This window comes from Sinohyriopsis cumingii, chromosome 17 (genome assembly GCF_028554795.1).
Source record: "Sinohyriopsis cumingii isolate HCF-2022 chromosome 17, ASM2855479v2, whole genome shotgun sequence".
NCBI lineage: Eukaryota > Metazoa > Mollusca > Bivalvia > Unionida > Unionidae > Sinohyriopsis > Sinohyriopsis cumingii.
The window spans coordinates 16,773,108-16,796,979 of NC_142977.1; the positions used below are offsets into that span (position 1 = coordinate 16,773,108).

Here is a 23,872-nt window from a genome sequence, read left to right on the forward strand (position 1 = left end):
TTGGATGTCAAATCAACATGATATTCCATACAGGAGTGCTGATAATATTGGATGTCAAATCAACATGATATTCCATACAGGAGTGCTGATATTATTGGATGTCAAATCAACATGATATTCCATACAGTGCTGATAATATTGGATGTCAAATCAACATGATATTCCATACAGTGCTGATATTATTGGATGTCAAATCTACATGATATTCCATACAGTGCTGATATTATTGGATGTCAAATTAACATGATATTCCATACAGGAGTGCTGATATTATTGGATGTCAAATCAACATGATATTCCATACAGGAGTGCTGATAATAATGGATGTCAAATCAACATGATATTCCATACAGGAGTGCTGATAATAATGGATGTCAAATCAACATGATATTCCATACAGGCGTGCTGATATTATTGGATGTCAAATCTACATGATATTCCATACAGTGCTGATAATAATGGATGTCAAATCAACATGATATTCCATACAGTGCTGATAATAATGGATGTCAAATCAACATGATTTTCCATACAGGAGTGCTGATAATATTGGATGTCAAATCAACATGATTTTCCATACAGTGCTGATAATATTGGATGTCAAATCAACATGATATTCCATACAGTGCTGATAATAATGGATGTCAAATCAACATGATTTTCCATACAGGAGTGCTGATAATATTGGATGTCAAATCAACATGATATTCCATACAGTGCTGATAATAATGGATGTCAAATCAACATGATTTTCCATACAGTGCTGATAATAATGGATGTCAGATCAACATGATTTTCCATACAGGAGTGCTGATAATATTGGATGTCAAATCAACATGATTTTCCATACAGTGCTGATAATATTGGATGTCAAATCAACATGATATTCCATACAGTGCTGATAATATTGGATGTCAAATCAACATGATATTCCATACAGGAGTGCTGATAATATTGGATGTCAAATCAACATGATATTCCATACAGTGCTGATAATAATGGATGTCAAATCAACATGATTTTCCATACAGGAGTGCTGATAATATTGGATGTCAAATCAACATGATATTCCATACAGTGCTGATAATAATGGATGTCAAATCAACATGATTTTCCATACAGTGCTGATAATAATGGATGTCAAATCAACATGATTTTCCATACAGGAGTGCTGATAATATTGGATGTCAAATCAACATGATTTTCCATACAGTGCTGATAATAATGGATGTCAAATCAACATGATTTTCCATACAGTGCTGATAATTATGGATGTCAAATCAACATGATTTTCCATACAGGAGTGCTGATAATATTGGATGTCAAATCAACATGATTTTCCATACAGTGCTGATAATATTGGATGTCAAATCAACATGATATTCCATACAGTGCTGATAATATTGGATGTCAAATCAACATGATATTCCATACAGGAGTGCTGATAATATTGGATGTCAAATCAACATGATATTCCATACAGTGCTGATAATATTGGATGTCAAATCAACATGATATTCCATACAGTGCTGATAATATTGGATGTCAAATCAACATGATATTCCATACAGGAGTGCTGATAATATTGGATGTCAAATCAACATGATATTCCATACAGGAGTGCTAATAATATTGGATGTCAAATCAACATGATATTCCATACAGTGCTGATAATAATGGATGTCAAATCAACATGATATTCCATACAGTGCTGATAATATTGGATGTCAAATCAACATGATATTCCATACAGGAGTGCTGATATTATTGGATGTCAAATCAACATGATTTTCCATACAGTGCTGATAATAATGGATGTCAAATCAACATGATATTCCATACAGGAGTGCTGATATTATTGGATGTCAAATCTACATGATATTCCATACAGTGCTGATAATAATGGATGTCAAATCAACATGATATTCCATACAGGAGTGCTGATATTAATAGATGTCAAATCTACATGATATTCCATACAGTGCTGATATTATTGGATGTCAAATTAACATGATATTCCATACAGTGCTGATAATAATGGATGTCAAATCAACACGATATTCCATACAGGAGTGCTGATATTATTGGATGTCAAATCTACATGATATTCCATACAGTGCTGATAACATTGGATGTCAAATCAACATGATATTCCATACAGGAGTGCTGATATTATTGGATGTCAAATCAACATGATATTCCATACAGTGCTGATAATATTGGATGTCAAATCAACATGATATTCCATACAGGAGTGCTGATAATATTGGATGTCAAATCAACATGATATTCCATACAGGAGTGCTGATATTAATGGATGTCAAATCTACATGATATTCCATACAGTGCTGATATTATTGGATGTCAAATTAACATGATATTCCATACAGTGCTGATAATAATGGATGTCAAATCAACACGATATTCCATACAGGAGTGCTGATATTATTGGATGTCAAATCTACATGATATTCCATACAGTGCTGATAACATTGGATGTCAAATCAACATGATATTCCATACAGGAGTGCTGATAATATTGGATGTCAAATCAACATGATATTCCATACAGTGCTGATAATATTGGATGTCAAATCAACATGATTTTCAATCAAGACCAAATACACATCGTTTGAAGTACTTTAGTGAAAATCCCATGCTGATATGACCAGCCGTTACGAAGAAATAGAAATAACTAGATTTTCAGTTGGCCACTGTGGTGACCATATTGTAGGTCCCTATAGAACCATTTTTATTTAGTACCAACTATGCATTGGGATGAATATGTGTGTAAGGTAGATCTGGTTGTTGTTGTTGTTGTTGTTGTTCTAGGGTTTAATGCCATTTTTCAGCACAAGATAGGATATACATGGCAGCCAGTATAACTGGTGGAGGAAGAACCCTGGAAAACCCAGGGAAGAACCACCGACCCACGAGAAGCTACTGGCAGGCTTTCCCACATACCCATGCTAGCTGAGCCTTGGACTCGAACCCACACAGACAGAGGTGAGATGGCAGTGATCCGGAACGGCGAGCGCTTTTGACCACTCGGCCACTCAGGTCCCCAGGTAGATCTGGAGGAGTACCAATAACAAAGTGGTGCTCACAAACAGATGAGAAGCCATTGAATAAGCTTGTCTAGTTTATGACAGTAGAGTTAAAAATATTATTAATTTATTAATAGCCAAGAGAGTAAGCCATGCCTAATTATTAACACAGTATTTTAATTAAAATCAGATTTTCTTTTGAAACTGATCACACTATACTACATTGTAATATTTGAAGTGGGGAGAAAATTTCATACAACTTTACTGAAATGAAGTTATAACGGTTGTAATATTTACATTTTACACAGCAAAATGCCATGGTGTCATATCATCAGTTTAATCAGGCTGATTTTCAGCTAGACAAGCTTTCCATTCCAGATATTTATTAACAAATCAAACTGAGGTAAGCTAAGAGTGGACTGTTGTCTACTGAAAAGGTGAAGAAAGAATGTCTGAGTGATAGCTGGTAACAGATTCGTGGAGCTTCGGGATTCAGCAGTTTTAGGACTTTTCTTGCTCTGCGTGGAGATAATAATGTAATCTTTACAATGCAAGCCTTACTGAGGACAAGTTATTTCTCAATAACTCTGTAAAAAGATGTAATGAGTCATGATGTATTTCTACAAAAATGTATGTGCCATCTCATTACGGGGCAATATTTAAGATTTATTTATCCAATACATGAAGCAGTTTAGCCTTTAGTCATGGGCATTTGGAGGGGGGCAATATGGACCTATTAAAAGAGTTACAAATGATAATTTATTTATTACTCAAATGTTTGCCCACCATACAGGGCAAGAAAAATGTTTAGGGAGATTGTATTAGTCTTTAGCCAAGGGAAGGTTTCAGAACCATGGTTTTCTTACAAAGATTATGAAATATATATATACTTATGCATTGCACTTACCTGTCGGAACCATTCCTTTTGTGTTTCATTAACAAGCTGATAGGTGTTGCCCATCATGGCAATTAACATGTTGACCAGCAATAGTGTCACCATAATCATATAAATCACGAAGATAATCTGAAATGAACATCAGGAGCTGATAGCCAATTTAAATACGTTCATTTTGAATTTTAGTGACTTATCATATTAAAACATGTTGACACATTTTTTGAAAATAACAATCAACACTTTCAACATTGTTTTAAAATATAATGGTATATTTATTGTATTATGTGAAATACTTTTCAAGTTTTTTATTAGCTGCAATATTTGCTGTAAATATAACTGTTTAAGTAATTTTGCATTAATAAAACATTTACAAAAATTTGCTGAATCAAAATGTTAGCAATTAAATTCTCTGGTGGTACAAACAGTAAAAATCGGAATAAATTAATCATACCACTAGAATTATAGCAACCCATATTTCCTGACCAAATTCTCTGGTGGTACATACAGTAAAAATCGGAATAAATTAATCATACCACTAGAATTATAGCAACCAATATTTCCTGACCAAATTCTCTGGTGGTATATACAATAAAAATCAGAATAAATTAATCATACCGCTAGAATTATAGCAACCCATATTTCCTGACCAGTTTCTCTGGAGGTATATACAATAAAAATCGGAATAACTTAATCATACCACTAGAATTATAGCAACCCATATTTCCTGACCAAATTCTCTGGTGGTACATACAGTAAAAATCGGAATAAATTAATCATACCACTAGAATTACAGCAACCAATATTTCCTGACCAAATTCTCTGGTGGTATATACAATAAAAATCAGAATAAATTAATCTTACCAATAGAATTATAGCAACCCATATTTCCTGACCAGTTTCTCTGGTGGTATATACAATAAAAATCGGAATAACTTAATCATACCACTAGAATTATAGCAACCCATATTTCCTAGTGGTATATACAATAAAAATCAGAATAAATTAATCATACAGCTAGAATTATAGCAACCCATATTTCCTGACCAAATTTTCTGGTGGTATATACAATAAAAATCAGAATAACTTAATCATACTGCTAGAGTTATAGCAACCCATGTTTTCTCACCAAATTCTCTGTTGGTATATACAATAAAAATCGGAATAAAATTAATCATACTGCTAGAATTATAGCAACCCATATTTCCTGACCAAATTCTCTGGTGGTACATACAGTAAAAATCGGAATAAATTAATCATACCACTAGAATTATAGCAACCAATATTTCCTGACCAAATTCTCTGGTGGTATATACAATAAAAATCAGAATAAATTAATCATACCACTAGAATTATAGCAACCCATATTTCCTGATCAGTTTCTCTGGTGGTATATATAACAAAAATTGTAATAAATTAATCATACCACTAGAATTATAGCAACCCATATTTCCTGACCAAATTCTCTGGTGGTATATACAATAAAAATTGAAATAACTTAATCATACCGCTAGAATTATAGCAACCCATATTTCCTGGTGGTATATACAACAAAAATCAGAATAAATTAATCATACCACTAGAATTATAGCAACCCATATTTCCTGACCAAATTCTCTGGTGGTATATACAATAAAAATCGGAATAAATTAATCATACCGCTAGAATTATAGCAACCCATATTTCCTGACCAAATTCTCTGTTGGTATATACAATAAAAATCCGAATAAATTAATATTCCACTAGAATTATAGCAACCAATATTTCCTGGTGGTATATTAAATAAAAATCGGAATAACTTAATCATACCACTAGAATTATAGCAACCCATATTTCCTGACCAAATTCTCTGGTGGTACATACAGTAAAAATCGGAATAAATTAATCATACCACTAGAATTATAGCAACCCATATTTCCTGACCAAATTCTCTGTTGGTATATACAATAAAAATCCGAATAAATTAATATTCCACTAGAATTATAGCAACCCATATTTCCTGACAAAATTCTCTGGTGGTATATACAATAAAAATCGGAATAAATTAATCATACCACTAGAATTATAGCAACCAATATTTCCTGGTGGTATATTAAATAAAAATCGGAATAACTTAATCATACCACTAGAATTATAGCAACCCATATTTCCTGACCAAATTCTCTGGTGGTACATACAGTAAAAATCGGAATAAATTAATCATACCGCTAGAATTATAGCAACCTATATTTCCTGATCAAATCCTCTAGTGGTATATACAATAAAAATCAGAATAAATTAATCATACCGCTAGAATTATAGCAACCCACATTTCCTGACCAAATTCTCTGGTGGTATAAACAATAAAAATCGGAATAAATTAATCATACCACTAGAATTATAGCAACCCATATTTCCTGACCAAATTCTCTGGTGGTATATACAATCAAAATCGGAATAACTTAATCATACCACTAGAATTATAGCAACCCATATTTCCTGACCAAAGCTGCAGACTTTGAGAAATCTTATGTATTCTGTAAACGATAAATGTTTTACAAAGCTCTTAAAAATCCTACTTTTTAATTGCTCAACATAAACGATTGCCACTTTAAATTTTAAGTATATGTTTTCAAATCTGTGGTAGAAAAGTTAAACTTGGATATACATTAAGGAAGGACGGAGGGGAGGAATAACAAGCACAAATTTTCAAAGTGCATGAAACAGTAAAAAAAAACATGACTCTCTTGACTTCATTTTTTTTTAAATCTATATTTACTACTTACCAAAAATCATGGGACAGGACTAGACGCAATATGCAGATCTTAATCTGTATTTTAATCAATGACGTTAATTTTGAGATATTTTATTTACAAAGAAAATTTTCCTGGAAATATAATACATTATGGTTACAGATTATTATATTATTTTCTCACTATAATGATTTTTTAAATTTTAAGAAATTTGTTTAGGATTCCAAGTGAGATAAATTTTAATGACAATGCCAGTAGTCTTTTTAGCATTAGCAATGCATTCATCCTATTGAATAGTTGCTTTGAGTTATTTTTTCCCCCAATATTCATCATTATTTTTAATGAATATTGGAACAAAAGTGGAAATTTAGTCAAAATCTTGATAAATGTTGGATTGTTTTCTTTACAAAAGAAGATAACAGAACTCATTATTTACATTAGAAAAATGAGGAAATTTAGTCAACATCAAAATAAACATTGAATTTTTGCTTTACGAAGCAATGAAACATAAGTCATTTTGTTAGCAAGGGAATATCCATCCACTATGGACAGTGATAGCAAGTGATAGCTGTACATGGTTACACTAGCATTACAAGTGATCATAGTGCATGGCTACATTTAGTTTACATGTGATCAGTGTACATGGCTAAATGTCATCACAAGTGATCATAGCGCATGGCTACATTTAATTTACATGTGATCAGTGTACATGGCTACAATGTCATCACAAGTGATCATAGCACATGGATACATTTAATTTACATGTGATCAGTGTACATGGCTAAAATGTCATCACAAGTGATCATAGCGCATGGCTACATTTAATTTACATTTGATCAGTGTACATGGCTACAATGTCATCACAAGTGATCATAGCGCATGGCTACATTTAACTTACATGTGATCAGTGTACATGGCTAAAATATCATCACAAGTGATCATAGCGTATGGCTACATTTAATTTACATGTGATCAGTGTACATGGCTACAATGTCATTACAAGTGATCTTAGCGCATGGCTACATTTAATTTACATGTGATTAGTGTACATGGCTAAAATGTCATCACAAGTGATCATAGCGCATGGCTACATTTAATTTACATGTGATCAGTGTACATGGCTACAATGTCATTACAAATGATCATAACACATGGCAAAATTTAGTTTCCATGTGATTAGTGTACATGGCTAAAATGATTTTACAGGTGATCACTGTACAAGGCAACACTGAGGTTACATGTGATCACTGTACAAGGCAACACTGAGGTTACAAGTGGTCACTGTACAAGGCAACACTGAGGTTACATGTGATCACTGTACAAGGCAACACTGAGGTTACATGTGATCACTGTACAAGGCAACACTGAGGTTACAAGTGGTCACTGTACAAGGCAACACTTAGCTTATAATTAAATATCCAAGACACAGATGTTGAGCTCTGACCACTGACCAAGGTTAATTTGGTATGAAACCCAAGCAAGAATTAAATTTTAAAATGAAATCTAATACACCTTGCAGAAAACTTTACAATTTCATAGTCTGAAATTACCTAAAACTACTAGTCATTTATAAAAATTTAATTATAATCAAGGCCACCATCCTTGAGTTATCAAAAATATAAAAGGTAAAAGTACACTTGATCACTAAGGCATTCTTACTTTATCGTGGTTCTAAACAATATTGCAGACTGTGAGTCAGAAATAGCTGAAGCTCTAATAATTGATGAAATGTAACCAAGGCTACATGCTATTTTAGTACTGCTTGGTTCATGTACTACAGTGTTTATTTGTGCACATTCAACTGTGAACAGTGAAAAACATAAATCTACCATGATTGCATTATGTTCTGACAAATCCAGGTCTGAATAACTTCTTTGAAATTATAAGTCATACAAACAGCACAGACCCTGATTTACTGGCCAATTATTTGATGTCAGATCCAAGTCTACACAAGTTACATACAATTATAAGTTACATAAACAACATCAACCCTGATATGCTTGTACATTATTTGAAGGCAGATCTGGGTCTATGAGGTTTGAAATCATAAGTCATAAAAAATCACAGACCAATATTTGCTACCCAGTATGTGTTGACATATCTGGGTCTACATTGTTCATATTCTTAGTGCAAGTCATACATGTGTAAATACAGTATTCATAGAGAAAAGTACAGTAGTCCTTCAGTATAGATTGACTCAGGCTAACACACTACACTGGTAGAATTGTATTTCACTTGTATGACTTATCTAAACAGTGTATAGAAGAGAAAGACTTTTATTTGAACATGACACAAATATAGAGACAAAATTAGATTTGTATATTTTCATATGCATTCATTATTTCCTTACTGATATGCATTACATAATATTATTTCAGGATATAAATAAAGTATTCAGTTAATTAAAGTCTTGTATCAGTTTCCAGGCGAAATTCTGGGTGTAAAGTTAATATACATTAAAACTGTCAGTCATATACATATATAATTCAATATTTTTTAAGATTAAATTTATACAGATATTAGGGATGTGAGGCAAGCATTTGCATCCTTTAATGGAAACAGAAAGCTCTGTTAAATTAGAAACATGTTAGGTTCGACACTGAATAAAAACGACTAGTGCTTTACTACAAAAAGAAGGCAGTGCATCTAACAGCAATTATGTAAAAGCTTAATAACCACAAAAATAGTGGAGAATCATTCCCCATTGAGGAAATTACCAGTATTTTAAATTTAGGCATCAAAAAATTAAAAGTAATTTTAAAAAAAAATAGTTAAAAGAATTAAACACAAAAATGCATGGAAAAAGAAAAGGTCTTTGCACTTACCTGACCCTATTTCCATCATCAATTGCCAATGTAACTCAACCATGAATACTGTCTAATTCTAGATGGCGCCAGTGTTCTTTGGCATTTTTAGACTGGTTCTCTTTTTCAGAATGCTTTGCTCATGAGCAAATCTTCTGAAATAGGTAACCAAAAGTCCTTATAGCATTCACCTATGATTTAAGCAGATAATGAGTTCCATTCAATGCTAGATTTATTAGGAAAGCAAACCTAATTTATTTAATTTCAAATCCAATGTTAACACATATGCCAATGAGAGAGAATATGCTACATTTTATATGAAAAAATCTTAAAGATCTGAGGGGACAAGAATATCAAATTAATGGGTCCTGGCTAAACTAAACTTTCTATACTTTTTCAGGGATGAATTTCTATTTGTTGCAAAATAATTAATGAAGAAACTTGGTATAAACTGCCAACATTACTTCAAATATTTAATTTTTTACATATAGATACTTAAAATTTACTTTTATCAGTTCAAAATATCATGACTGGAATATATATTCTCAAATTCCCAACAGAGCAAAGACCCAGAAAATTAAATTGCCCCAACACCATTAGTGAAGCAGGAAAGACCAGGTTCACATGTGCATTCAATGTAACATGATAGAAAGTACAGAATCCTGTGGCATGCAATCAATGAATTCAATGTTAAATGGTCAGAAAGGATAGAGCAATGTGCAAGGAAGATAGCAATAACAACAAAGAGATCCATGAGTTGTAAAAAGCACTATCAACTCAGACAAAATGAAAATCGCCATCAAGCAAAGAAATTGTACAATGCACAAGAAAAGAGAATGCATTATGAATTGGAGAGGGTAAAATGAATAATGCAGCTGCAGTATAATAAGCAGGGTAAACTTAAACAAAGGATTACTTTCATTCAATATGTTTAGCTATAAATATTCAGTCATTGGGACTTTGTTTTATGTATCAATGTATTTTAAAACACATAACATGGTATTATACATGATTTAAAGATACACCTATTAATAGTCCTTTAAGTATGAATCAGAGATAATGCCCATTAATAGCCCTTTTAAGTATGAATCAGAGATACACCCATTAATGGCCCTTTATAGTATAAATCAGAGATACACCAATTAAAAGCCCTTTTAAGTATGAATCAGAGATACACCCATTAATAACCCTTTAAAGTATGAATCAGATATACACCCATTAATAACCCTTTTAAGTAAGAATCAGAGATGCATCCATTAATAGCTCTTTTAGTATGAATCAGAGATACACCCATTAATAGCCCTTTTAAGTATGAATCAGAGATACACCCATTAATAACCCTTTAAAGTATGAATTAGATATACAACCATTAATAACCCTTTTAAGTATGAATCAGAGATGCATCAATTAATAGCTCTTTATGTATGAATCAGAGATACACCCATTAATATCCCTTTATAGTATGAATCAGAGATACACCCATTAATAGCCCTTTTAAGTATGAATCAGAGATACACCCATTAATAACCCTTTAAAGTATGCATCAGATATACACCCATTAATAACCCTTTTAAGTAAGAATCAGAGATGCATCCATTAATAGCTCTTTTTAGTATGAATCAGAGATACACCCATTAATAACCCTTTTAAGTATGAAACAGAGATACACCCATTAATAGCCCTTTATAGTATGAAGCAGAGATACACCCATTAATAGCCCTTTTAATTATAAATCAGAGATACACCCATTAATAGACCTTTATAGTATGAATCAGATATACACCCATTAATAGCCCTTTTTAGTATGAAATGGAGATTCACCTATCAATAGCCCTTTTTAGCATGCGCTAGAGATAGACCCATTAATAGTAATATATATATATATATATATACAAAAAATTTAAAATATGTGAAATATGTAATTCATATAAACAAGCAAATTGTAATAATTCTTTAAACTTACAAATGTGAACATGTGAACATCTATATGTGTGTGTGTGTGTTTAATCCCTATATGCCAACTCATACATTTTACACTTGTTATATTGAGACATACGACTTCAATATGTAATTCGAAACATATATATGTATTTACAAATAATTATGTCGCAACTTTACCTGTAACAGAGGATGAATATAACTGAAGACTCTCAATGAAATTAAAGATTAGTATATTCACTAAAACTCAAACTACATGTGGAAAAGCAAGGAGGCAGCTGTAAACTGAATACTGAAGTAAATTAGGTGAATAATGATGTCATACATATTATAGTTTTCAGAAAAAGGGTGAATATGTCATACTTATTTCAGTCTCCAGAAAATGGGTGAATATTACAGTCTCCAGAAAATGGATGAATATGTCATACATGCTTTATCTATTTCTGTGCCATGTTTCTTAAGACAAGGAAATTCAGACCTGTCTCTACCATAAACATCTTTACAAATAATATACAATCTGAAATACCCTTTTATTCAATAGACATAATGTGGTGTTATAATGAGGTTACATTTATCCATGGACATATCTTGGTGTTATTAGGCTACATTTATCCATGAACATATTTTGGTGTTATAATGAGGTTGTATTTATCCATATAAATATTTGGCATTATAATGAGGTTACATTTATCTGGATTCTCAATCTACATAATTTCTGAAGCATTCAGGAATCTTGTTCAAATACAAATGAATTCGTTGCAATTAGTTTACTTGTGCTATTCAAGTCTTGTTTTCTGATTGTCTCTGGGGGATTTTTCTTCTTATTTTTCTCAATTATTTTGTTAACTGACATTCTGGAGTCTGTTTCTAGTCTGACATCAGCTGTATTAAGGAATGTGTTAAAAAGAAAAACAGGCAACACAACACATGGCCTACTTTAGCCAGAACTGGATATTTAGTTTCATCAAAGGTATCATAGAAATCACCAAACTGTCCCAGTGACATCGTAAACATGGCCAAAACAGCTTCTGCAGGATGACCAAAGGCACTGTCATCAATTCCCAAATATATAATGTACATGGCTGAAAGAAATAGGAACAGGAAATCGTAAGCTACAATAAGAAAATTACTTTCACTATTTGTTCAGTGTCATGTGATAGGAAGGCAACTTATAGCCCAGCCTTTTGCCTGATCCTAACATTATATATATATATATATATATATATATATATATATATATATATATATATATATATATATATATATATATAAATAAGAACTAAATGAATCATCTGTGTACATGCCAACCCTAAGAGGGCCTTCTCTGTAAGGCAGTTAACATTTTTCATAAAATGAAACAAATTTTTAGTAAGGTGCAAACAAATTTCATGTACTGCCATTGTCAAACTGGAAACATGCATTTAGAAAGTTCAGAAGTGTGACTTGATGCAGCAAAGGCATTTTTGTAAAGTACAATTAGACCATAGTGACATTTCAATTTTTGAAACAGTAACTGCAGTTTCAAACCCTACGGAGGTCAATGCTTTTGACAGTTCCTAACCCGGTTAAGAGTTCAATTTTTTTTGGTGCTAGACCTCTTAGGCTGACATAATCCATGTTGGCTTTGTTTTCTTTGAATTGTTTTTTCTTAAATTTCATATGATGGCAGATATCATTGCTCCCACAGTGAGCAATAATCAAACTGAATAATATGTGCAATAACTGTACCTGTTACAACTGTTACATTTCCTACAATTCTTCAAATAATCTGAATATTAATTTATATACTTCCTGATTGTTTGGCTTTTTTCTGTCCATTTTGCCATTAATACAACCCCATATATTAAAAAATATTTTTAGATATAAGCAAAGAGCTTGATCATGCAGGTGTTTCGCACAGAAAAACATGAACATATTAAAGCATCTTAAATGTCTAGCTAGTCTATTTTCCTACCCAATTCTATGAAACTTAATATGAAAAACTGGATACAGACCAATCCCAGACTGTCTAGCTAGTCTGTTTTCCTACCCAATTCTATGAAACTTAATATGAAAAAAACCTGATAGAGACCAATCACAAACTGTCTTGCTAGTCTGTTTTCCTATCCAATTCTATGAAACTTAATATGAAAAACTGGATACAGACCAATCCCAGACAAGCCAATATCCAGATTTGACTCCAACATCATATTTTCATATTTGCAACTTTGAAGTCTGTAATTTATGGGTAATTTCAGTAAGAGAAGTCCATATCTCACTGAAATATGTACAGTCAAACCTGCCCTAATTGTCAGATTTACTCAGGGGGTTACATATTCACCACAACCTATCTAATTTCTCCCTGGCAGATTTGCTTTATAAATCTCCATTATGTAACAATCACCTGCCTTCTGCAACAGGTGCTCCCTAACAAAACAATTGTTTCTCCCTGCCTTAAGTGGACACTGAAATATATCTGCAGTGACTGCTCACGTTATGCAAACTTAAGTTTTGCTTCATGAGGAGGGTGTTGTTTAGATACAGGAATATTATGCGAATCAATGTGCCAACATTTCTTATCATGCTTGTACTCATAATCAACAGTGTAACTCACAGGTGTCAATATGTCTAATTCCAAAGCTCGGTGGGTTTTATGGGAAGAGAGTCAAAACAATTAATTGGCTGGATGGTGGGAAAAGTGGTTGTGTTATCACAGTATAAATGTGCCAGTATGACTAGTATAGTTCAATATCTCTATCCATATGCATTTGCATTAACGTATCTCAAAAGTATATTTAGAGAAAAAGTTCACCTGTGTGAAGGGACAGGGGTTACATCCCATTTCATTAGGGTTGGGTTCATTCAATATTTTGAACATGTTCGTAAAATCAGGCAAAGTTTCGGTTGATCAGTCACAAAGATTAGCTATATATGGCTTGTCTGGTTTTCCTATTCATCATATTTTTTTTATACATAAGTCGACTGTCTTTTGATCTTCGTGAGTTGAGCAATTGGCTGAGCCAAATATGAAGTGTTTTTAAGTGAAACTTATAAAAGCCAACAAAACAGTCCATTCTGTTTTACAGTCATACATAAGTCAATGGTGAAATAATTCTTTTGTCATGGTGCACAAAACTAAAATCAGTGATTATTTTAAAGACAGTAATGATTTAATTTAAAGGATGGGTTGAATTGAGCACCATACAATAATCTTGTGTAGAACATACATTTGGGAGAGAACAACATATATGCATACGTATGATTCTGCTGAATAGTGCATATAATCCAATCTTGATAATGTAATAATAATAATAATAATAATATGTAATAATAATAATGAAAATGATATTCAGTGTATAGTATTTGTTCAAAACAAATTTTAAAAAGTAATCCTGTGAAGAAAGTTCAGCAGTTTACAATGGCTACTTTTGCCTTTTCCACTGGGTGCCAACTGTTAATATATAGTACTCCTTCACTAGAAGGCACCTGAGTATAAGGTAGTCCTTGTATACGGTAGAATGATGAACCCCATTTCATTATTTATTAGTAATATTATGTGTACAATGCCTCAATATAACATGATCACATCTATAAGCATTATGGTGAAGGTGCAATGTACAGCATTGCCTTAATCAAACTACCGGTAGGTCCCTGATGAAACAGTGGTGCAATGTATAGTGTTGCCTTATTCGAACAAGGCCTGTGATAAAATAGTGGTGCAATGTACAGCATTGCCTTATTCAAACAAGGTTCCTGATAAAAGAGTGGTACAGTGGTGATTTCCCATAATATATACCTAGTATAACATGATTTTCATATAACATATACATTAGTATAAAGCCATGCCTTCAATACACTTAAGTATTAAGCAATTCTACATTTGAGTCAAATTCATGATGCATGGTATGATCACCAAACTCGCCAAAGGCAATCATAATTGTTAGATTGTGATTCATGTCAATAAAAATAAGTTTTTCATTATTTTTATATTTAACATAGCTTTAACAATTTTCGTTATATCACTACAAAATCTGCAGTGTGGCAGTTTATAGTGATGTCTAGCACTGGGCCATCATGCTGCAGACATGTGACATCATGTTCCACCCAGTCACATTATTCTGACACCAGGCCAACCATTCTTAAGACCAATCTCTAATGCTGAGCGCCAAGCAAGGCAGCTGTAACCATTTTTATAAGTCTTTCATATGACTCTGCAAGGGTTCAAACCCATGACCTCCCACATCTGAGGCAGAGGCACTAACCACTTAAGCCACTAAAGCAGTCAAAGAATAACAGATTAGTTTCATGTTAATAACAACAACAGATGTGATTAAAGAAAATGCAGGCATTTATGATGCTGTTTGCAGACTTGTGCTTTAAATCAATTATCAACTGATATTTGCTACGTTCATGTGTTCTGAAGTTGCATATTTGATGTAAGGGAATATATTTCGTATCAAAATAGTATGAATAGAGGCAAAATTTAATTTAATTTGGTGAGTATAGAACTTGTAACCTAGAACTCTGACCTTTTAGGTTACTTTACTGTAAAGAACTCTACATTGCTTTTTTCTAGGAAAATTCACTAACAGCAATGAATCTGGCATGTATTAGATTTGATACTTCAAAGACATACTTTGGTAAATTAATTTTACATTTTGAAGTATTTTTATATTTTTTCTGCCCATATAGCTGTAAGTAAATTAATATGAAGAAATATTTGCTATACAATATATCATCCATCATATTTATAGAACCTTAAATCCCGTTATTATTTACTTGTGCTGATTGTAATCTTTTTTTTTTTTTTTTGACAATCAAGGATTGGATTCAGGCTATAACACGACGATTATTCATATAGGGCACAGTAGCGGGGAAGACAGAGAGAGAGAGAGAGAGACAAGCAACATATGTCGATGCCATTTTTATCAGTGTACTTCTGGCACAAGTCGAAAATATTAAACAGACAAACTGTCCTATATTTCCCTATTTTAAATCTGTATGTGGCTTTGAACAAGGATGTTGGAACTGGAGTAACTTGGCAATGCATAACTGTTCCCCATTTTCTCATACATGTTAAACCAGGAACGAACTTTGGACATACCATTCCACATTTTTCACAAATTATACATACTGACGGCTGCTCCGCTAAGTTTAAGTATGTATGTTTGTCTAGGCTTTAATGGCATTCATACAATTCTGATTAGACAAAACCAAGCTAGCATAAAAATGGTGCAAACAATAAAAAGTCAAGCAAAAGCTCAGTGGAAGATAAACTCCCTCGAACCAAAGTTAATATGAAAGCTGTGATTATAAATGCTACCGATGCTTCCAAGCACATTCAAGTCATACAAACTAACAGGAAAAAAGTGTAAATTCCTAAAAATACAAGATCATAATTTTCATAATAAACAGGGATGTTTGAGTAAGGAAATTTTGCCAGGTACTAGGACTGGTTACTCAGTAGTGAACTATCCAGCTGGGTTGGTTTTTACCAGGTTAGTTTCTTGACTCTGATCTTGGCTGGTTTCCCAACCCTTAGTCAACCCCATTTTTGTCAATCATACAATGGTTTTTGAATTTTTTAAATTTAAAATGGCATTACTGCTGAGGGGTGTGGGGACCCAACCCAGAAGGATCAAATTTTTATCTAAAAACCTGGCGGGGTATTTCTGAGGAGTGCAAAACTCAACCAGATCCTGGTGGCTGAGCCAGGTACTTGTCTATCCCTAAGAATAAACCATACCATTTTAAGAAATCCAAGACCTCATATGGAACATAATCATGAACATCATCCTTAACAAAAAGACAGCCTCCATTGGTTGCCTCTTAAGATGCAAAGGATTGGTGCCATGGGCCTATCGCACATAAAGAAGTACTATCTTTAAGAAATTATCCCTACTACAATGAAGCTACTGTCAGTACACAATGTTTCCAATGTTCCTCCCACATTAAAGTATTCGAGGCAATATCACATGAATAGCTCTACCTTGAGAGAAGCCGATGATGAAGATAAGGTAGATGATGCAGAACCGAAGAAGATCTCCTTTAATCATCTTGTAGATCATCACCACAAAAGGTCCAATGATGCGGAACCCTCTGCAAAAATATATGGATTTACAGTTAGTATTTATGGAAACAGTCCATAAGGGAGTGGTTTACTAAATATTTGCTGTGTGGAACCTTGCACATGATAAATTGTGTTTGGAAATAAAAGATGGGAAAATGGCCAGTAATACTTTATCTGCCCATTCAGGGGACCAAAAACATAAATAATTACAGGATACATTGAAAATCCAATTTCTTGAAGGTCTTGTCATGATAAATCCAAAATAAAATCCAAAATTTCTTACAATGTTAAGCTGTGGAAATCAAAATTAGGAGGATGGGCAATCGGGTTCATAACTCTTCTAAATGATGGTGAGGAAAGCTGTTAACGAATCTCACTCAAGGCCTCATCAATATAAAAGTGCGCATCAGATTTGGTTGAAATCAAACCATCCTTGGTAACATTACTCAGAAACCAAAGGCAGGAAGAAACACAATCTCAGAGCACAATTCTTTTCAATTATTTGGGGAACACTAAATATCAAATGAAATTAAGGTCATATCAATATAAACCTGAACACCAAATTTGGTTGAAACAAATTCAGCAAACCTTGATACAAATAATAGTGGCAAAATGAAATACAGAAGGATTGGCAATCAGGGGACATAACTTCTGTAAATGTCATAGAAATTTGTAAACCAAACTCATGCAAGATAGCATCAATACAAAGTCAGATAAAACAAATTTGGTTGAAATTCAATAAAAATTTGTAAATCATGCTGCAGAAACCCCATTTAGGAGGTCTGGCATGTGGGAAGCATAACTCCTACAGATGATGTCATATTACACTGGAACTCAAATTCGATAAAATTCTGTAACAACTCTACATGTCCATGACAAAGATGAAGTATGACCATAATTCAATTCTATTGTGCCAAAAATGGTGCAAAGTCTTTCTAAACTTGACTTCTAATCTGACTTCAGTCCTTAAGTCCTCTAAAAGTGATTGAAAAGAACTAAATTAGTGATGGACTCATAGATACGGCAGCAGTAAAAAAAGTTGTTATCTTTGATTTTTTTGCTCTCTTTTAACAATGTACAGGATTTGGGGACATTTTTTGGGGTAAAATTCACATCTTTAGGAGAAATAATAGGAGCATGAATAGTAGTTGTTCATCAAAGTGATCAATGCCAATGCCAGCACATGCAATAGTAATAGGTCAACTATCCATGGTTAGAATTTGGTTTCCTTGGTGCTGTTTCCTCCACTTCAAAGATTACATAAAGCTACCATCTGGGCCATGTTGAATATATGCATTATAAAAGCTGTCAAAAATTTGTCTTCTCACCCACTGGATACAGCTATCATGATAAATCCTTCTAACCTTAGGGAGAGGTAAGCTTGCACATTACCTAAGTGACATCAATCAATCAATTTCAGTGACGCCAATACATTAATAGGCAAATTATTATCAAGTTGTCATATTCCGCTATCTTTTCTGAAAATAATGCTGGAGCTAGATGAGAGAAAATGTTTTCATCAGATGCAGCATAATTTTAATCAAGGCTTACCTGCAAAAGAAAAGGAAGTAGGGGGCAGTTGTAAGAATAGCTAGTATTCCAACTACGTCCTCATAAACGTATGCACATGCCACACGTCCTGGCAGCATCATTACCACAAACACACAGGATAACAAGAATGTAGCCTTGGCAGGTGCTCCTTTCTGAAAATTAAATAATAATGATAGTAATAATACTAATACTAATAGTCCCCTCACAATATGAAGGCTTTCAAGGTCTCAAGAATTTTGTTTTATAGTGAAGCTTTGAATGCAACAAGTGTTTATATTTAAATATCTAATTTATGTACATACAGAGTAGGTATTTTTAAATCAATATATTCATAACAGTAAAATCTGCTACAATAATAATGTAATAATAACAGTTATGGTAAGCCTTAAGAATGAAATGTTAAATGGTCAATGAACATAAGGCCAACATGATCAAAGAGAAAATAATTTACAAGATGAAAAGAAAAGTAATTTATTTACAAGATGAAAAGAAAAATAATTTATTTACAAGAAGAAAAGAAAAAAAATTATTTACAAGATGAAAAGAAATTTTTTTATTTACAAGATGAAAAGAAAAAATAGTTTATTTACAAGATGAAAAGAACAAAAATGTATTTACATGATGAAAGGAATGCAGATAATCTTATTAATTCTCTTTAGTGTTTAAAATAGTATATAAGGTGTTTAAAATAGTACAAAATGTGTTTAAAATAGTACATAAGGTGTTAGAAATAGTACATAAGGTGTTAAAAATAGTACATAAGGTGTTTAAAATAGTACATAAGGTGCTTAAAATAGCACATAAGGTGTTTAAAACAGTACATAAATTATTAAAAATAGCACATGAGTGTTTAAAATAGTACATAAGGTGTTTAAAATAGTACATAAGGTGTTTAAAATAATACATATATTAAGGTGTTTAAAATAGTACATATATTAAGGTGTTTAAAATAGTACATAAGGTGTTTAAAATAATACATATATTAAGGTGTTTAAAATTGTACATAAGGTGTTAACAATAGTACATAAGGTGTTTAAAATAGTCCATCAGGTGTTGCACTTTAAAAGTTAAGGTGCCAAACTATTCTGATAATGGAATACTTTTTGCTATGTTTTGTAAGCTGCAACAAAACTTTCTTGTCATGAATATGTCATACCAGTGTAGTAAAGAAAATCTTGAATCCCTGGTAGTAGATCTCCTTCATTGCCAGAAAAAGATAGGTGCTGGCTCCAAACAGAATCAAACCTTCTAGAACAAATCGAGCCTACAATAATAATAATAATAATAATAATAATATAATAATAATTATATCATTAATATTAATAATATAACTACTTTGCTTTAAATTAAATTCTTTAACAAATCTCAGATTTACTCATTTTAAAGACACATAATAATTTCCTTATTATAAACAATAAAACTGCATCAAAGGGTACCCGATATACCCTTAATGGCCACTTTCATGAAACCTTCATGACATTTTCATGCAAATTATTATTTAAAATAAGACCTAATCTGAGCTGGAGGCACGTATCATTGTTCCAAAATGTTCTTCTCACATTATGATGTGGTAAATACCAATTTGCAAGTCTGAATAAGGCAGTAACAGATTTATCTAAAATCAAATATTATTCAAATTTTTAAAAAAATTAAGTACAGCTTCACTTGTTACCAGGAGCATGTATTGGCAGCTTGTTATTAAATACTGCTTCACTTGTTGCCAGAAGCAAGCACTAGCAGTTTGTTATTAAATACTGCTTCATTTGTTGCCAGAAGCATGCACTAGCAGTTTGTTATTAAATACTGCTTCACTTGTTGCCAGAAGCATGCACTAGCAGTTTGTTATTAAATACTGCTTCACTTGTTGCCAGAAGCATGAATTGGCAGTTTTTTTATATATTAAATACTGCTTCACTTGTTGCCAGGAGCATGCACTAGCAGTTTGTTATTAAATACTGCTTCATTTGTTGCCAGAAGCATGAATTGGCATTCTGTTATTAAATACTGCTTCATTTGTTGCCAGAAGCATGAATTGGCATTCTGTTATTAAATACTGCTTCACTTGTTGCCAGAAGCATGAATTGGCAGTCTGTTATTAAATACATCTCATCGCCAGGGCCATGCATTGCCAGAGGCACACATCAGTTGAATTCATTCATACGAGATGCATCTTACAAGTTTACCGTAATTCAAGTGTCAATTTTTTTTAATGATTAGTAACTTGTGTATATTCACATGCATGCAAACTCATATATTTATGATCACATTCCGAGATAATCTTCTGCAAAAAAATCTATCAATCAGAAAAAAAATAATCTACCTAATTAAACCTAACTATTTCTTTAAGAGGCATGTTTCCTTTCTGAAAAGATTTCTAATGGTTGTAACAAAACTTTAATTATAAAGTGTAAATTCCATGAAAATGGTTGAAAAAAGAAAAAGTTAAAAAGAAATGGAACAAATATATCAGTGTACAAACTACGTAGTGTCCGTGCAGCATTTTATTCTACGTTGGAATTCTTCAGTTTCAATGTGATTACTTAATTGGCTCAGTCTACCAAATTTTCTGTCATGTGATAGTTCACCAAGGCTGCCAAAGATTGTCTATAAGGGAAAACTGAAATATTCTGTTCCATGACTATCCTGTATAATTTTGACTTTGCAGTAGTTTTTCTATAATTTATTCTGAGCTAATGAATTACTTCAATTATTTGATAATTAGATCCTTTTTTATCCATTATTTTAAATTCTTCTCTAACCACCACCTTCATCCATTTTTAACCTACTGGCCTCTAATCTCAAGACAACTTCACTTTAAAGAAAGAGTCTAAATGAATGCTGTCATGTAAATTAATACATCACTGCGGCTGTAAATCATATTTTCCCCCATTTCACATGTTCAATATATTTTGCAAGATAAATATATTTCCTTCTAATTAGATCAATCTGACTAAAATGTAATGCTTCAAGAAAGCATCTAATACTGTATAAACAGTATCTTTTACTTTTGTGAAGTTCTGCCAAACTACAGTAAAATAATATTAATTTTGTTTTAATTATTACATGTTTGAGTAACAGGTCTAAGTAGACTGAATTTAAAAATTCAATAAATACATGTGTTGACTTCTTAAATAAGGAATAGCTGAACAGACTTTGGTGGAAAAAAGGTACATAATACTCATCATACACTATATTGAAAAGGCCCTTACAATATCCTCTGGCCGACAAACTTTCATCAGGTAGCAGCTGTCGACCTCTGTGACATTCTGCATAAGTCCACTGCTAGTGTTCTCTTTTCTCGTAATTGGACAGAGATCTATACCAGGGCGGAGCACAAATGCAGTTACAAATATCAGGAAATAGATGATGAAGATGAAGAAGCGACGATAAAACCTGAAATTATATACTTTTTTTACAAAAAATTTGTGGGAATTGACATCTAGTCATATTATGAAAACCTGTCACCTGGAGTCTATTATTTCAAGTAGACATGCAAGACATCTGTTAAAGTTTGACTGCCGGAAGAGTGGTAATCAGAATCCAACCACTGGAAGAGCCTTGGTAATATACCTGGATGAATCCCTGGGCAAGACAGTTCACTCCAACTACCTCATTACTAAATAACCTACATAGGATGCTCTGTAGGACACCTAACCAAATCAAACTTGCATCTATTTCTGTTGTTTCCTACTGTAAGCTACCTCTCTTACTGGTGTCGTTTGTAGCGTAGACACTGAATTTTCATGTGGTTTCATTTTTATAAGCTTTAAGAACAAACCACTGCCAACAATAAAACTCATAATTCTGATGTAAAATCTATGTAATGAATATGCAGAACAATCTCCAGTTAGATAAATGAATGAACAGACAGTCAGTCAGTCAGTCTGTCTCTATGTATGTATGTATGTATGTATGTATGTATGTATGCATGTATGTGTGTGTGTGCATGCATGCATGCATGCATGTATGTATTTATGTATGCATGCATGCATATGTGTATGTATGCATGCACGGATATGTGTATGTATGTGTGTGTCTGTATGTATGCATGCATGCAAGCAAACATGCATGTATGTTTGTCTGTCTGTCTGTATGTGTATGTATGTATGCATGCATAAATGTCTGTATGCATATCTGCATGTGTGTGTGTGTGTGTGCATGATTTTTAAAGCCACACCACATGGTGTAAATGAACAGATAAAACTGAGACATGGGCCATATCCTTTCAGCAGGCCATATTTTGCCCACCCCTGGTTTAATGGCACATAGCACATTATTGGCTATAAAGCACTGATGAAAACTTAAGTTATACAATTGTATAGATATAAAAAAAATGCAAAAACACTTTAGGAAGATAAATTCTTCCATGTAAACACCAGCATGTAGTACTGCATAACAAAAGATATAAGGAAATATTGTTAACATTCTTAGAAAGGTATATAAAATGAAATGTAAAAAGCAAAGACATTAATATTCTTAGAAAGGTATATAAAATGAAAAGTTAAAAATGAAAAAGGTACAAAATTTTGAATCTTTCAAATATAGGTCAAAATTTGATGTCAACTGCAACAAAAGTCCAAGATTTCTCTAGTGGTACATGATCCATAAATCTGAATTCAGTTCACATGAAAATACTTTTATCTCATTTGAAGGAACTTGATACAATTGGCAAAAATTAATTCAAGTATCAACGTTAGCTGTCAGGGTATCCACTCTATTACTTTATCTGCAAGAGTCAGGTATTTGTGTTCCATACCTGACCAGCACACTACTACTTTATCTGCATGAGTCAAGTATTTGTGTTCCGTACTTGACCAGCACACTACTACTTTATCTGCATAAGTCAGGTATGTGTTCCA

General features: G+C 32.7%; 1 protein-coding gene across 1 annotated transcript in view; it reads right to left on the reverse strand.

Moving 5' to 3' along the window:
* Positions 1–23,872, reverse strand: part of LOC149777821 (transient receptor potential cation channel subfamily V member 5-like) — a 73,219-nt gene that overhangs the window by 18,810 nt on the left and 30,537 nt on the right. Inside the window, exons 8-13 of the mRNA XM_089938882.1 lie at positions 22,223–22,406; positions 20,170–20,277; positions 19,014–19,165; positions 17,382–17,491; positions 12,350–12,495; positions 3,955–4,071 (exon numbers count right to left, since the gene is read on the reverse strand). Of these exons, the coding sequence (XP_089795008.1) occupies positions 3,955–4,071; positions 12,350–12,495; positions 17,382–17,491; positions 19,014–19,165; positions 20,170–20,277; positions 22,223–22,406 (817 nt within the window). The remainder of the gene's footprint in view (positions 1–3,954; positions 4,072–12,349; positions 12,496–17,381; positions 17,492–19,013; positions 19,166–20,169; positions 20,278–22,222; positions 22,407–23,872) is intronic.